We start from the raw sequence: 15,964 nt of genomic DNA on the forward strand, positions 1-15,964 counted from the left end.
CTATTGTTTTACTTTTTTTTATATCCTGCAGAAGACATATGTTGAGTTCCTATGCAGTGATGTTACAGGATATGGGTGAAACACTTTCTTTAAAAAAAATAATTAAAAGAAATTTGCTGCTAAACTTATATAAAAAAAAAAAAAATGGTGTTAGAACTAAAGAGAACAGAATTCCGGTTTTTAAACATGTTAATTGAGAGATATAAAGGTTGTTACAGTAGTCAGAGCATGTGTGTGACAGAAATATTACTAACCATTTGTCTTTTAGAGATTACATATTTTGGACAGCTCACTCCCAACAATATCTGAGGTGCCCGCATGTATCTAGCAGTGCAGACTCCTCTGACGTTGCAGGGGTTCAAGTTGCTGTTTTAGCACTGGATTTAAATTTTTTTTTTAATTATTTTTTTTTTTTTATACTGAGCACAAGAGATGTTTTGGGCTTTGGCTTCTGTCCCGTCCTGAACATCAGAAGTACTCCACGTGAAATGCAACTAGCAGAGACCTTTTGAAGAAGTGTGATCTACTGGGTTACATAATCTGAAATAAGTAAATAATTCAACACAGGGTTTACCAGTTGCTGTGCCCTGGATTTTTTTTTTTTTTTTTTTTATTAATTCATCATGCTTGTTTAACAGTGGGGTTTTTTTTGTTAACGATTTTAGAATAACCTATTTGAAACCCAAGAAAATGTTCCTTAATATACTCTAAAATGGAGACCTGTTTCGACTCCCTTTTTTTTTTGCCAAATGTCAGCTGTATTGCAACAACCAAAAGAAATCATGCACTGTCTTGACGTTAATTGAAATTGTAGAGAGAAAAAAAATCTGCCCTGCTTTTCTTTAAAGGAAAAAGAAAAAGCAGGTTGTCATCTACAGCTGGGTTTTCAGACGGGAGTGTCTTCCTGTTGGTGTTGTGGACTTTTCAGGACAGTCAAAGCCCTCAGCAGTCCATGTTCGTGTTGTTTATGGAGATAGAAACAAGTAGTGCAGTTAAGATACCTCTGGATTTTTCCATAGTATCACAAGTTTGTAATACTTGAAGCCCTATGTTTCTATGAAGCCAATTCTTGCTCGGTTACTTCAGGCAGGCTCCACACTTTGTAAAAGGGAGCACTTTTTTTTTTTTTCTTCTTCCAGTAACAGACCAGCTTTCTTTTCCCTGCAGTTACACATGTAATTTTTTTTTTTTTTGTCAAACATAAGGTACCAAATATAATGCAATAAAACCCTTTAAAAAAGATTTGACTAATTTCAAGAAACAAAATGGATTGTGTGTCTGTCACATTAGGGGACTTTATATTGGATATTTTTTCCTTCCAAGTAAGCTTCGGAGATTACATTTTATAAATATTGATTGGAAGTCAGTAAGTTCTTTAAAAATGATTGGTAAATTGGTTTAGAAAGTGGTTTACTTTTTTACCAGCAATATTTATTCTTGAATGACTTGCTACAAAGATTTAACTAGCTAGACGTTGCTTCATCATATAGTATTAACAATACATACCGTATTTATCGGCGTATAACACGCACTTTTTTCCCCTGAAAATAGGGGGAAAATCGTGGGTGCGTGTTATACGCCGATATCCCATAATTACTTACCTGTCCTGAAGCGTGGGCCGGCTTCACAGATTGCACCGCGGTACAGGAACTTCAATTTCATGTTCCGGTTTCCGGCGGGACTGAAAGGAAGTGTGCACAATAGTGTGCACACTTCCTTTCAGTCCCGCCGGAAACCGGAACATGAAATTAAAGTTCCTGTACCGCGGTGCAAGCTGTGAAGCCGGCCCACGCTTCAGGACAGGTAAGTAATTATGGGAGGGGGAAGTACACTATGGGAGGGGAGGGGGAAGTACACTATGGGAGGGGAGGGGGAAGTACACTATGGGAGGGGAGGGGGAAGTACACTATGGGAGGGGAGGGGGAAGTACACTATGGGAGGGGAGGGGGAAGTACACTATGGGAGGGGAGGGGGAAGTACACTATGGGAGGGGAGGGGGAAGTACACTATGGGAGGGGAGGGGGAAGTACACTATGGGAGGGGAGGGGGAAGTACACTATGGGAGGGGAGGGGGAAGTACACTATGGGAGGGGAGGGGGAAGTACACTATGGGAGGGGAGGGGGAAGTACACTATGGGAGGGGAGGGGGAAGTACACTATGGGAGGGGAGGGGGAAGTACACTATGGGAGGGGAGGGGGAAGTACACTATGGGGGGGGAGGGGGAAGTACACTATGGGGGGGGGAGGGGAAGTACACTATGGGGGGGGGAGGGGAAGTACACTATGGGGGGGGAGGCGAAGTACACTATGGGGGGGGAGGCGAAGTACACTATGGGGGGGGAGGCGAAGTACACTATGGGGGGGGAGGCGAAGTACACTATGGGGGGGGAGGCGAAGTACACTATGGGGGGGGAGGCGAAGTACACTATGGGGGGGGAGGCGAAGTACACTATGGGGGGGGAGGCGAAGTACACTATGGGGGGGGAGGCGAAGTACACTATGGGGGGGGAGGCGAAGTACACTATGGGGGGGGAGGCGAAGTACACTATGGGGGGGGAGGCGAAGTACACTATGGGGGGGGAGGCGAAGTACACTATGGGGGGGGAGGCGAAGTACACTATGGGGGGGGAGGCGAAGTACACTATGGGGGGGGAGGCGAAGTACACTATGGGGGGGGAGGCGAAGTACACTATGGGGGGGGAGGCGAAGTACACTATGGGGGGGGAGGCGAAGTACACTATGGGGGGGGAGGCGAAGTACACTATGGGGGGGGAGGCGAAGTACACTATGGGGGGGGAGGCGAAGTACACTATGGGGGGGGAGGCGAAGTACACTATGGGGGGGGAGGCGAAGTACACTATGGGGGGGGAGGCGAAGTACACTATGGGGGGGGAGGCGAAGTACACTATGGGGGGGGAGGCGAAGTACACTATGGGGGGGGAGGCGAAGTACACTATGGGGGGGGAGGCGAAGTACACTATGGGGGGGGGAGGCGAAGTACACTATGGGGGGGGAGGCGAAGTACACTATGGGGGGGGAGGCGAAGTACACTATGGGGGGGGAGGCGAAGTACACTATGGGGGGGGAGGCGAAGTACACTATGGGGGGGGAGGCGAAGTACACTATGGGGGGGGAGGCGAAGTACACTATGGGGGGGGAGGCGAAGTACACTATGGGGGGGGAGGCGAAGTACACTATGGGGGGGGAGGCGAAGTACACTATGGGGGGGGAGGCGAAGTACACTATGGGGGGGGAGGCGAAGTACACTATGGGGGGGGAGGCGAAGTACACTATGGGGGGGGAGGCGAAGTACACTATGGGGGGGGAGGCGAAGTACACTATGGGGGGGGAGGCGAAGTACACTATGGGGGGGGAGGCGAAGTACACTATGGGGGGGGAGGCGAAGTACACTATGGGGGGGGAGGCGAAGTACACTATGGGGGGGAGGCGAAGTACACTATGGGGGGGAGGCGAAGTACACTATGGGGGGGGAGGCGAAGTACACTACGGGAGGGGGGAGAATGGGAGGGGAGGGGGAAAATACTATGGGAGGGGGGGAGAATACTATGGGAGGGGGGAAGTACACTACAGGAGGGAAGGGGGGAGAATGGGAGGGGAGGGGGGGAAGTACACTACAGGAGGGAAGGGGGGAGAATGGGAGGGGAGGGGGAAAATACTATGGGAGGGGAGGGGGAGAATACTATGGGAGGGGGGAGAATACTATGGGAGGGGGGAGAATACTATGGGAGGGGGGAGAATACTATGGGAGGGGGGGAGAATACTATGGGAGGGGAGGGGGGGAATACTATGGGAGGGGAGGGGGAGAATACTATGGGAGGGGAGGGGGAGAATACTATGGGAGAGGAGGGGGGAGAATACTATGGGAGGGGAGGGGAGAATACTATGGGAGGGGAGGGGGGGAGAATACTATGGGAGGGGAGGGGGGGAGAATACTATGGGAGGGGAGGGGGGGAGAATACTATGGGAGGGGAGGGGGGGAACACTATGGGATGAGGGGGGAACACTATGGGATGAGGGGGGAATACTATGGGATGAGGGGGGGGAATACTATGGGAGGGGGGGAAATTTCCTGGAATTTCTTTCTAAAAATGAGGTGCGTGTTATACGCCGGTGTGTGTTATACGCCGATAAATACGGTAGTTCTTTGTGTAGGCTACACCCAAAAAGGTAATGGGATTTAAGGTGTCCGCTCTTGGTGTTCAATTTTTTTTTTTTCAATAAAAAGTTGTAAAAGCTGCAGAGTGCAGCCTTTTCTAGCTTCTTCTGGAACTAGCTTAAAGCCCACAATGATTAGTCCGTTTTGTTAGATTTACGGATTCCCTAGTCAACATAAGGGTTGAATGTTCTTTAGGTCTACGATTTAATGGTTTTCCTCAGGGGGGTAGGTAACCTTTGGAACTCCAGATGTGGAAATTAAAGGAAAATTCCATCGGTATAAATGCAGTTATGTACAACGAGTGTTGGTGTGTATATATAGATATATATATCTATATGTAAAATTTTATTTTTTTTAAGATGACTTGGCCCCTTTTTCATGTAAAATAGGTTAGGATCCCACTTGGCACTGTATTAGTGATCTCACTACTTTTCTCCTTTTTTTTAGAAGATCAGTATAGATCTGGCCGTTATGATGCTTCACAGAGACTTACTGGGAGGCAGGGTGCATGAGTGAATATTGCTGTGCACCATTTGCAAGACTTCTCATAGAGGAGACTCCCTTATCCTTTTGATCAAGCACTCAAAACATGTTAGAAAGAGTATCTTGTCAGCTGGGAGTGTGCAACCTAGGGATTTAAAAAATAAATGTCGATTTCTTTTGAAATTGGCAAACTTGAAGTGCTTTGGGGTTTTTAAGTGTTCCTTTAACTTGTTAAATAAAGGGCTTAAAACATATTCACCATTCTGACATTTGTCTACATTTTCTGCTCGAGTGTAAAAATCCCTCCTCCCCATTTTATTGTAGATGGATGACTTCGATAGAGCAGTGCTCCTATTTCACTTAGGTGTCATTAGATTCGCCAAAACAGTGCTCAAAACTTCCACTAACCATTGTCAAATGAAAATTTAAACCTGGTGAGTATGCCATGAATCTGTCAAGACTGCAGTGGCGAGTAAATAAAGTGGTTTGGCCCTGTTCAAAACTTATAATAATTACTCCTATGCATGTCAAGACTCATGGTGGGGAAAAAATAATGGATTCCATTTTGAAATAATCCTCACTTCACAATAGCAAATTCTTAACACATTTTAAACAGTCAAGCTGACCTGGAGTCCGCAAAGCTCTGGTCCTGGAGTCCGCAAAAGCTCCCTTCTGAGAAAATAAGTAATTACAAAAGTGGCATCATCTGCAAATGACATGCACCTTTTTAGGCTTAGAATTCTGAAGCTGACCGTACGGAAATGGTTCCTAAGGCTGCTTTTTAGAAACAGAGTAAATCTTTTTTTTTTGTCAATCTTTGTTTTTATTGAGGCAAAAGATGGATCATTACAGAAAGTAAAACAAGGGGTTAATGCATGAAAAATACACGTTATACATAACTGGTTTATTCAAGGGTTGCATGTACTCCCGAGAATAATGGTCTTTTTTTTTTCTCTTGTTAAATGAAAGTTCCAACAATAGTGTTTATACAGGCTAAACAATAGAGGTTCATTTAACTAAGTGATGCACAGCTGAATGTGACCTCGCAGAGTAAATCTTAACCTTTTGTGATGTTTTCCAGCACAGTCTTTAATCATAAATACTAAACTGCTATTTTGTGGAGGTGTGCAGTTGGGCATGATGGCCTTCCGATTTAAGGCAATGGTGTGACCGCTCTAGAAATTATTTTAAGACTCAAGTGCAAAAACAGATGCTATGATATAAGACTGACTTTTGAACTTGTGTTGGTCTATGCAAAGTTGTTTGTGTCAAATCAACTGTACCAGTTTTAGAATGAAGGCTTTCATACTCCGTCCTATAAGAATGTGCCTTGCCTGCCATGGCATCTTTCATGTTACCACCTCTACTGAGAATTGTGAACATTCATAATAAGAACCAAAATACAATCCATGGGCTTCATTGTGTAGATGCTCACAGAATACAATTAATGCTCCATTCATAATATGGAGTGATGGCCCTGAAGTCGTCGGTGAAAATACAATCCTTTAAATACAGGATTTTAGTTCTAAATCTTAAAAGGGATACTGGAAAGTAGTAGCACATCTACAATAATCAAGTTGGAAATACACATAATGTACAACACGCAATAAACCAAACAATCTCCATTCCTGACTTCTTTCATGACTGTCTAGATATTGACTTGAATGTTCACTGTAACATACCTGCTAGAATCCTAGTACTCTCAAGTGGGTCTTTAACGGCTTTTTCAGAAAATCTACATTAAACCTACCACTGCCATCTTGTTACATCTGCCTCTGTTGGTTGCAATCACCTGGAAGAAATTTAGATTATTTGCATTCAACACCCACTTTTCGCTCTTTTCTTTACCCAGGATTTCTATTCACATTCTGACAGATTCTCTGCAGAAGGCAAAGATCCAGATATATTGAGAAATAATGTTGGCAGGGTTTTTTTTTTTTTAAAACAATCTCCGCTTGCCAATGACGCTAAAAATAGTGACATATACACTTTCAGAATTTCAGTTATATATGAGTTATTTATGAGTATAGGGCAGGGGTAGGCAACCTTCGGCTCTACAGATGTTTTGGACTACATCTCCCATAATGCTTTTACAGCCATATTGCTGGCAAAGCATCAAGGGAGATGTAGTCCACAACATCTGTAGAGCCGAAGGTTGCCTACCCCTGGTATAGGGCATCTGAACAATTGCTAATAATGATTGCCTGCCCATGTGACCGACAAAACTTGAATAGCTTCATTACAGACTGGATTAAAGGGACACTATAGTCACCAGGTGCAGTGTCCCTGTCTTTTTAACCCTTCAATGTTTAGTTTGCTGAGTTAAGTTCCCCTATAGTGGCTGTCAGTATGACCGTCACTAGAGTCGGTTTCGCTGGATTGACGGAGTAAAACTCAAGACCCATAGTAAAGCATTGATTAAATTCTTCACTATGGGGAGTTTTTAATACATGCATTGCATGCCCCCAGTGCTTATCTCAGGAGATGGAGAGGTACGCAGCTCGGAAGGAAAGTAAAAAATGTAGTGCACCTGGGGCAGGGACACATACTGCTGTTAGGAATACAGATGTATATTCCTAATGTTATAGTGTTCTTTTAAACAGACTTTGTCTGTGCTAGCCATGTATTATACTCTCTGGCCTTTATTATCTTTTGGTTACCATTCATATAAATTCATTACTTCCCACAGTTTTAATTTGAAATGCTTGTATTCTTATGTAACCAAGACAATACTTAAAGGGACACTCCAGGCACCCAGACCACTTCTGCTCATTGGAGTGGTCTGGGTGCTAACTCCCACTACCCTTAACCCTGCAAGTATAATTATTGCAGTTTTTTTTTTTTAAACTGCACTAATTACCTTGCAGGGTTAAATCCTCCCCTAGTGGCTGTCTATTAGACAGCCACTAGAGGGAACTTCCTGCTCTATAGCACAGGTTTTCTGTGCTAGAGCGTTGCTGGACGTCCTCACGCTGTGTGAGGACCTCCAGCGTCGCTCTATTCCCCATAGGGAAGCATTGAAATTCATTTTCAATGCTTTCCTATGGGGTGCGCTAATGCGCCTCCGCGCATGCGCATTAGGTCTCCTCGGCCGGCGGGCGAGATCAGTCTCGCCCACTGGCCGACGTAAGCAGAAGGAGGAGCGGCGGGGGAGGAGGAAGCAGTGACGTGGGACATGTCGCTGCCTCTGGTAAGTCACTGAAGGGGTTTTCACCCCTTCAGCGATTGGGGGGTGGGAGGGAGAGGGACCCTCCAGTGCCAGGAAAACGGATCGTTTTCCTGGCACTGGAGTTTCCCTTTAAATAGTAATTCAATATCTGAAGTGTATCACCTTCAAAGAGTTGTACTTTTGCATAGTCTGATATTGTGCTTCTATAAATATAAATTGTAATGAGTAGAAAACTGAAATGCAAAATTTGCTAAAAAGTGCAGATTAGGAAAAATGGTCCAGTTTGATCATAGTCACAAGCTTGGCTATTTCATACCTCAGCTCGGGCATTCCTAGAAGTGGGATGCTGGTTGGAGAAGGGTAAAGGGGTCGAGCCAGTGATGCAATTACGTCACTGGCTTTGCCACAAAAGGGGGAAGAACTGCCTGGAAAGGGGCGGATCAACCGAATTACTGGCGTGAATGCATGTCAGGCTGCCTGCCAATCATCTAAAGCCCACTGAGGGTAGCCTCAGTACTATATGCAGGGTCTTAGTGCCCATAGATCAGTAAGTGGTATCGGGATTGTCCCGCCAAAATTGGGACAGTTGGGAGTCCTACTATTTTTACCTAAATGTTGCACTATAGTTGCCCATTTACCACAGTTCTGTGTTTTATGAAGAAATATCAATCTGTGTTGCAGATCTTGCTTATAGCAAAGCTGTCGTAAAAATTAAACTTTGGTGTTATCAAGACCATCTTAACATAATTCTAGATAGTTTTGTTTTTTAAACAATATTTAATATATAGTATTTATGAGCAGAATACATACTTGCAAAATGACTTTACACCAACTTCAAGGACATAATCCTGGTCTGAGTATTTGTATCTTACTAGGTGTATATATAAAACTTGTTATAGACGGTATTATATGTCCCTGGTTATTTGTTATTGTTAGAATAAACTACCAATGTTTAATTATGCTAAATTAATGTATACCAAAATTAGATTTTGCTACTGAGGAATGTGTGTTCCAAATTCAAATAAGTTGTAATGAATTCTGGAAAATCCCTTTTTTGAACAATTTCCAGAAATAAATCAGCTGCTGACTGAAGTCTTTGTTTCTCCCTAAAAAGAGGAAAATGGAAGTTGTTACAAATAGCATTTTCATGTCACGATTAAAAAAAATAAACTAGTTACATAAAAACTGTAGTGTCATTCACATTTTTCATAAAATCATTACATTGTAAATATGAATACCTTATGGACAAAGATTTTTTTCCCCCCAATTCATTTAGCGTAATACCATATTTTGGTGTGAAGGACATACTAAAGTGCACCCCGCCCAACATTTCAAATGGACAGAAAGGACTCTTTCATTTTAGGGATGTGCATGGCCAGAGGTGAGCTGTTTCATTGACTTACTAATAACAATCTACAGAACTAGAACCAAAACAAATCTTATTTACACAGACTGATTCTAAAAGACACATTACAGGGAGTATTACTGCTGTGACTCTGATATAAATTCAGGCACACCAAGAATACAGAGTTCCTAGACCAGTGATGGCGAACCTTTTTGAGCCCGAGTGCCCAAACCGCAATACATGCCAACTTTTTGTGTGTGTGGAGGGTAGGGTGCTGTGTGTGTGTGTGTGGGGGGGGGGGGGGGGGTAGGGGTGCTGTTTTTTTGAGGAGGTGGGGGTAGGGGTGCTGTGTGTGGGAGGGTTGAAGATACATAAAAAAATTTTGTTTTAAAAAAGCATATTAAATCAGTATCGTCCCCCTCTCCCTTCTTCCTACCTTTGGTGAAGGAGAAGGGGGGAACACAGCCATCCCTGGTAGTCCGGTGGTGGTAAGTATGTAGGACAGCTCTCCTGTCCTCCCGCGCGATGCTGTGTGGAGCATTGCCATGGTAACACGCGGCAACGCTCCACCCAGCTTGCGGGAGGACAGGAGAGCTGCTTCCTAGATCCCTCCCCCTGCTTCCGGTCCTGCCGACAACAAAGCAGAGTAGGCGCCTGCCGTTTTTGGCAGGCAGGTGCCTATTCTGCATTGATGGCGAACCTATGGCCGCGTGCCCACAGAGAGGGCCCGGCATGCCACAGGTTCGCCATAACTGTGCTAGACTGTAGGGACTGTCCTTCCTAAATAGGGACACTTGTGAGGTATGAAAGTGGATAGTGGTGGAACCAGTGCCTGTCCCAACACCAATACATCATATGTACCAGGGAAGAACTAGATTTAGGCATAAAATAATAGAATGATGAATTTGAGGCATAACCGCAACCAATAAGGAGATATAAGTTGCATGTGGAAAAACCGTGCAACAATATTTTCAATCATATATGTTTATATAATACTGATGTGCGAAAGTCTAAGATAAACTGAGCCGCAAGATAATAGTCAGTTTTGGATCATCTTCTCCGCTTACAACGCGTCGCTCCCTACAGACCATGCTTATCTCCTCCTCTATAAAAAATTTTTTTTTTTTTTTTTTTATAATTCTTTATTTTTGGTGTGCACAAGAGTAATCACAAGCTTTGGTGCGCCACAACAGCGACATCTGGGTACAATATTGAATATTTGCATTACAGGTTGTGGTAACTGATTGTCAGGCACATTTTTAGTTAAAGTAACAAATAAGTAGTTGTTTAGGTTCTCGGGTAGCGTAATTTAAGTTTAAGTATTCAATGCAACTAACATTTCTAAATACGTTTGACTCAGTAGCTTAAAGTAAGTGGACCTGGTGAGTGTCATTTTTTTCAGTTCCTCGATAGTAATATGATCATGCTGAGCTACGCTTATCTGAGCCTAAAAGAGGGACATGCATTCCATACAGTGACATTTAGAAAATTACATGTCTATCTAAGTACACAAATAGTTAAATGGGTAAATGCAAGCCTTAACAAATTTTGTTCTGCAAGTAGTGGTACCACAGGAGTATGTCACCCTGACTGGTCTGGGTTTCTTGTTGGTTTGTGCAGCATAGGGTAGTCCGGTGTGATTGCCGTGGATATGGGAGCCCAGAGCAAGCCATGCCAGTTACAGTCTGTACCGGGTCTCTCCATGGGAGGTATGGTGACAGTCTATCAAATGCAGCAGTAGCCATTAAATGTGGGTTTTTTTCCCCCCGGTGCCTCCAGAGCTTTGATAGTCCTAGTGCTAGGTACCCTCAGAGCCCTCTCATATGTTGCCTCTCGTGGCTGTCGCTGGATACCTCCCTTACTTTGCTGTGGGTCCTTCTTCTCGCTGGTTTGCGCTCTGCGGCTGCATGAGGCCGCATGAGGCCCCTGGCTCTCGTAGCTTGTGCCTCCCGACGGATTTACGGTGCATGTTAGGGGTCTCCTGGCTTTGCAGTGACGTTCTGTCTCCTCTGGTAAGCTGGTGAAGTGACACTAAATGGTTGTCTTTGTAGCTTCGTTGGTTTCTTCGCTGTAAGCGAGCGTCGGCTCGATCACCCTGGCAGCTCGCGCACATGGCCAGCGGCCATCTTGTGGACTGTCGCCCATTTGATGTTCCTCGCCAGGGAGATAGTTTAGGCCCAGGTTGGTATGCTGGTTAGTGCCTCCGCAGACCGGGATGACCCCCCCGGTCCAGAGGGGGGAGGAGGAGCGCGAGCCGCCGGCTAGGAGACCCGGGAGGGCGGCCGTCCCATCCCGGCTCAAGCTCCAACTAGCTCCGGGTCCAGCCGGGTTGCTGTTGGTGCCGGACAGGGACCCATGTGGGTACTCCGATCTTCCCAGTATCTGGGGGTTCATGTGGGCTTTGGCATGATTTGCCGGTCGCAGGTAACCTCCAATTTACTCCGACTTTCAGGCCCCGGAGCGGGAGCTCAGACAGAACACGTCTGATCCCGTCGGCGGTCCGGCCCCGCCCCCCTATAAAGAATTTTTAACTTAACTTCTAACGAGGTCTTTATGCTGACATATAGGTGCAAGTGGTAGATCCTATATCAGTGATTGACAGGGAGCAGAAATTCAGACAATTAGCTCTAGGATAGGAGTTAAAGCAGATCTGTTACTTTTTGTTTCTATTTCCTCTTGCTTTTATTTAGTTATTTATTTTTTAATTCATCCTAGTTTTTTTTAGTAATACATAAGATAAAGTAAAGACTAATTTGTTTAGCAGCCAAGAAGAAATAAATCAATGTGTCGGAGATGTAGACAAGCACTCGGGCCAAATTGCCGAGTACTCTGACATGGGGGTCCCACATTCATGCAGATATAACATTATTTGTAAAGTTTGTCAAACCACTGAACTTGAAATTTAGGACTAGACAATTATATTATGGTTAGATTGTCACAACAGATACCGCCCGCACCTCCCATGCCTCACCCTTCTGTCAGTCCCTACATTGGCTTCCTATAAAATATAGAGCTCAATTTAAAATTCTGGTTCTTGCTTTCAAATCTCTACATAATGCTGCTCCCACCTATCTATCATCCCTTATACACAAGTATGTCCCGTCTAGGCCCTTACGATCTGCTGAAGACTTACGTCTAGCTTCTGTCCGTACTCCCACCTCTGATGCTCGCCTTCAAGATTTCTCGAGGGCTGCACCGTTCCTGTGGAACTCGCTTCCCTCCTCCGTTAGATGCTCACCCAGTCTCCACTCCTTCAAAAAAATCGTTAAAAACCCACTTCTTCATAAAAGCGTATTAATTGAACTGTTAATAACTCCTGACTGATTCCTTGTCTGCAACTGTCACTAGTCTAATACCATCCTTACCTTTTTGTGTCATTTTCCCCCACTCCCTCTAGCATGTAAGCTCATTGAGCAGGGCCTTCAAACCCTCTGTTCCTGTGTGTCCAACTTGTCTGGTTACAACTACATGTCTGTTCGTCCACCCATTGTAAAGTGCTGCAGAATTTGATGGCGCTATATAAATATCATAATAATAATAATATGGCCATAGAAAGGGTTTTACAATCACAGAGAACTTGCATATCAGATACATTAGCAGCTTTGTCTATAGACACTCAATGCAGAACTATCCGCCAAAGGAAAGTGGCTCTATATCACATGTCCACCTATAATGCAAGGTTCACAAGAACAGTGCAGAAAATGTATGTCCATAGGAAATGGTGAAAATGTAGGGAAGGCTCTGGACATCTCAGGACACAAATGGCTTTTTAAAGCAGATGTGTTTTAGCTCAGCAATCAAATAATTCCATTACATGGACCATTTCTGCAGGTATTTTGGAAATCTGGATTCCTTACTATGACAGCAGATTCCTTATAAATGTTTATGTGCAACTGACTATATTTTGTCACACCTATAGAATGTTCTAAATTTTTCCTGAATAGCACTCAAGGTACAGAATTTACAAAATGAAAATGTTTTTAATGCAGATTTTCCATACACACTTGAAATTTCCAGCACAATTCCAAGAATAGTTAAAATTCATGTAGATGTTCTTCATTCAAATTTTAAATTTTAGGACAAAATATCTGCAATTGGTAGAATTCGCCAGCTCATCTATTTTGACATTTGTGGATTAAAATGTGACATTCCCTGGTCGGTTCACACCAATTTCCAGTTTAATGGATCACCCTGTTTGTTAGAGATTGGTGACAGTCTACTAACCTCTCAGAAGCATGTGTCCTGTTAGTGAGCTGCAGTACAACCTCTTTAACTAATTCGTGGACGAGGCTCCTTGTGACTGTTCTGCTGTCATCTTCTAACTTGACCCGATGCCTCACCCACTGCCAGACCTGTGTTAAAAATAAAAATACTGTTAAATATTCCTTGCAGATCTGTAAGCATCATGGTACAATTAGTAATTTAATTAGGAAAACTAACCATTAGAATTTCTCAAGGTTCGGGGTTATACGACCTATGTACCATTTGTCTTTGCGCCATTGGGAAGTCTTTAGACGGCTAGCTAATACTCATTAGCTGAGATGGCTTAGCAGGCGCTTAGTCAGTGGAAGAGCGGCAGGATTGACATCCGTCTTGTACAGCTCTGCAGAAGCTGGCTGTCCCCAAACCCTGCTTCACAGGAGACCAGTTGCCTGGCAGGACGACCAGGTATGAGGGCAAACTACCATTATAAAGTACTCCTGTAACACCTCCCGGCTGTCAAGGAGAGACACAGGAGTTTTTTTTTCTGTCTTGCTCACTTTGAACTGTAGTTAAAATCAGAATTGAATGCTTCTCATTCTCCCCTTAAAGCACCTAATTTCAGTACCTGCACCCCCTTATTAACCGAGCATGATGCCATCTGTAACCAAGCCCTCCTATATCTGTCCATCCATGCCAACATTGTCTTAATTTCACCACGTCATACCTTGCAGCACCCCTTTTTTCATTGCTAGGTACTCTCTTTGTATCAGTCTGTTGCTCGTGCCATTCTATTCTTGGCCTTCCCAGCAGATTTTAGTTGTCATAAAGACAAGATACATTTTATTTCCCCTCTTCTCTTCTGCCTCCTCTCATTACGTCTTATCCTCTTCTCCATATTCACCCCTCTTATCCACATATTCCACCATATATACCTTTCTGAATACTCTGCTATTCAGTATTCACTCTAGAGTCCATGGTGAATTCATCAGATGTGTAGAAATGTGTGTAAAAACATTGGCAAATGCGTACTTCTAAAATAAATATACATATGCACTTAATATGCTGTGTCTGGATATGCATGCATATTCCACATGCACACATTAATAACCGTCCACTCCTGCACATTCACTACTAACTTCTAACTTGGGCACCCATGACTGTGATGACGGTTTAACGGGTGTCCTTCTATGTACTACTTTTGGTAGGTACCACTGCATACCAGGAACAACCCACAAGACTTGCCGTTTTGGAGAAGCTCTGACCCAGTCATCTAGCCATGACTATTTGGTCCTTGTCAAAGTGACTCAGATCTTTGTGCTTGACCAGTTTTCTGCTTCCAACACAAGAAATTCAAGACCTGACTGTTCACTTGCTGCTTAATAAGCCACCCTTTGACAAGTGCCATTGTAACAATACAAGCAGTGTTATGCACCTCACCTGTCAGTGGTTTTAATGTTGTGACTGATTAGTGTATATTTTATATGTATGGGTGCACTTAAATTATAGTGAAACCTTCACGTACCAAATGAGCCAAAAAAGAGCTCGGTCACAAACGGACAGAATCTCAGAAAACATCAGATATGAATTTACAGACTTGTATACAGTACTTAACGTGGAATTATTCACAGCGTTTATAATGGATAACATTCAGGAATTCATTCGGAACGACAATGTCAGTAGTAATCAACATAGTTTAAAGAAAGACAGATCATATTACCGTAAGTTAATTTAATTTCTTTCTCTACAGAAAGCAACAGAAGTATAGATCAGGTTAGATTTCAGGTTAGGTTACAGATATACTTAAATGGTTATTGAACAAATTAAAAGCAATTTGTACAACATTTCAAATGCACCATTTTAACCCCTTAAGGACCAAACTTCTGGAATAAAAGGGAATCACGACATGTCACACATGTCATGTGTTCTTAAGGGGTTAAATGCATACCAGACTGTCCTATTTAATGAGAAAATAGTATCCATGTATCACTATAAGGATTGAAATCCTTTACTCACACTAAGTGTGGACTCGAGTTGAGGGCTCATCACATGAAGAGCCTTTGGGTAAGTGTTACCAGTTATTGATTTGTCATACTCTACCTGAGATCTAGATATTTCTGCAGTTGCTGAATCCTCCACTTTCCCGCAATAAAAGAAGTGTCCTTCTCCTAAACATAAGAACAGTATTTGATGTTCCATATGTAGGAACTTATCTACACACACAACAAACTACATGACAAATAGTCATAATTCCAAGAAAGCTATATACATTTTATAGATAAATAGTAGGGATCGACCGATATTCATTTTTTTGAGCCGATATCGATAATCTGTGAACTTTCAGGCCGATAGCCGATAACTTACCGATATTCTGTACATTTACCATTTTGAAAAAATTCCTACCCGGTCTGACAGGAACCTGCAAGCGAGCAGGCAGGTTGGAGCGTTGCCGTGCATTACCATGGCAACGCTCCGACCTGCCTGCTGTTCTCGCGGGAGGAGCTGCAGGCTGAACAGCACGCGCCATCACTGGACCACCAGGGATTGAAGAGCAGCCGTTCCCCCTCTCCCCTGACCAAAGGTAAGGGGG

The 15,964-nt window shown here is 43.8% G+C and overlaps 1 protein-coding gene across 2 annotated transcripts in view; it reads right to left on the minus strand.

Annotated features, from left to right (window-relative positions):
* Positions 1-8,586: 8,586 nt before the first annotated feature.
* The window catches only part of LOC134614530 (uncharacterized), a 55,490-nt gene continuing 48,112 nt past the window's right edge, over positions 8,587-15,964 (minus strand). For both annotated transcript variants that reach the window (XM_063458444.1, XM_063458443.1), the window contains 3 exons: positions 15,475-15,542; positions 13,399-13,526; positions 8,587-8,935 (listed from right to left, as the gene is read on the minus strand). In XM_063458444.1, coding sequence (XP_063314514.1) covers positions 8,812-8,935; positions 13,399-13,526; positions 15,475-15,542 — 320 coding nt within the window. In that variant the 3' untranslated portion in view covers positions 8,587-8,811. The remainder of the gene's footprint in view (positions 8,936-13,398; positions 13,527-15,474; positions 15,543-15,964) is intronic.

The sequence above is a fragment of the Pelobates fuscus genome, chromosome 6, assembly GCF_036172605.1.
Source record: "Pelobates fuscus isolate aPelFus1 chromosome 6, aPelFus1.pri, whole genome shotgun sequence".
NCBI lineage: Eukaryota > Metazoa > Chordata > Amphibia > Anura > Pelobatidae > Pelobates > Pelobates fuscus.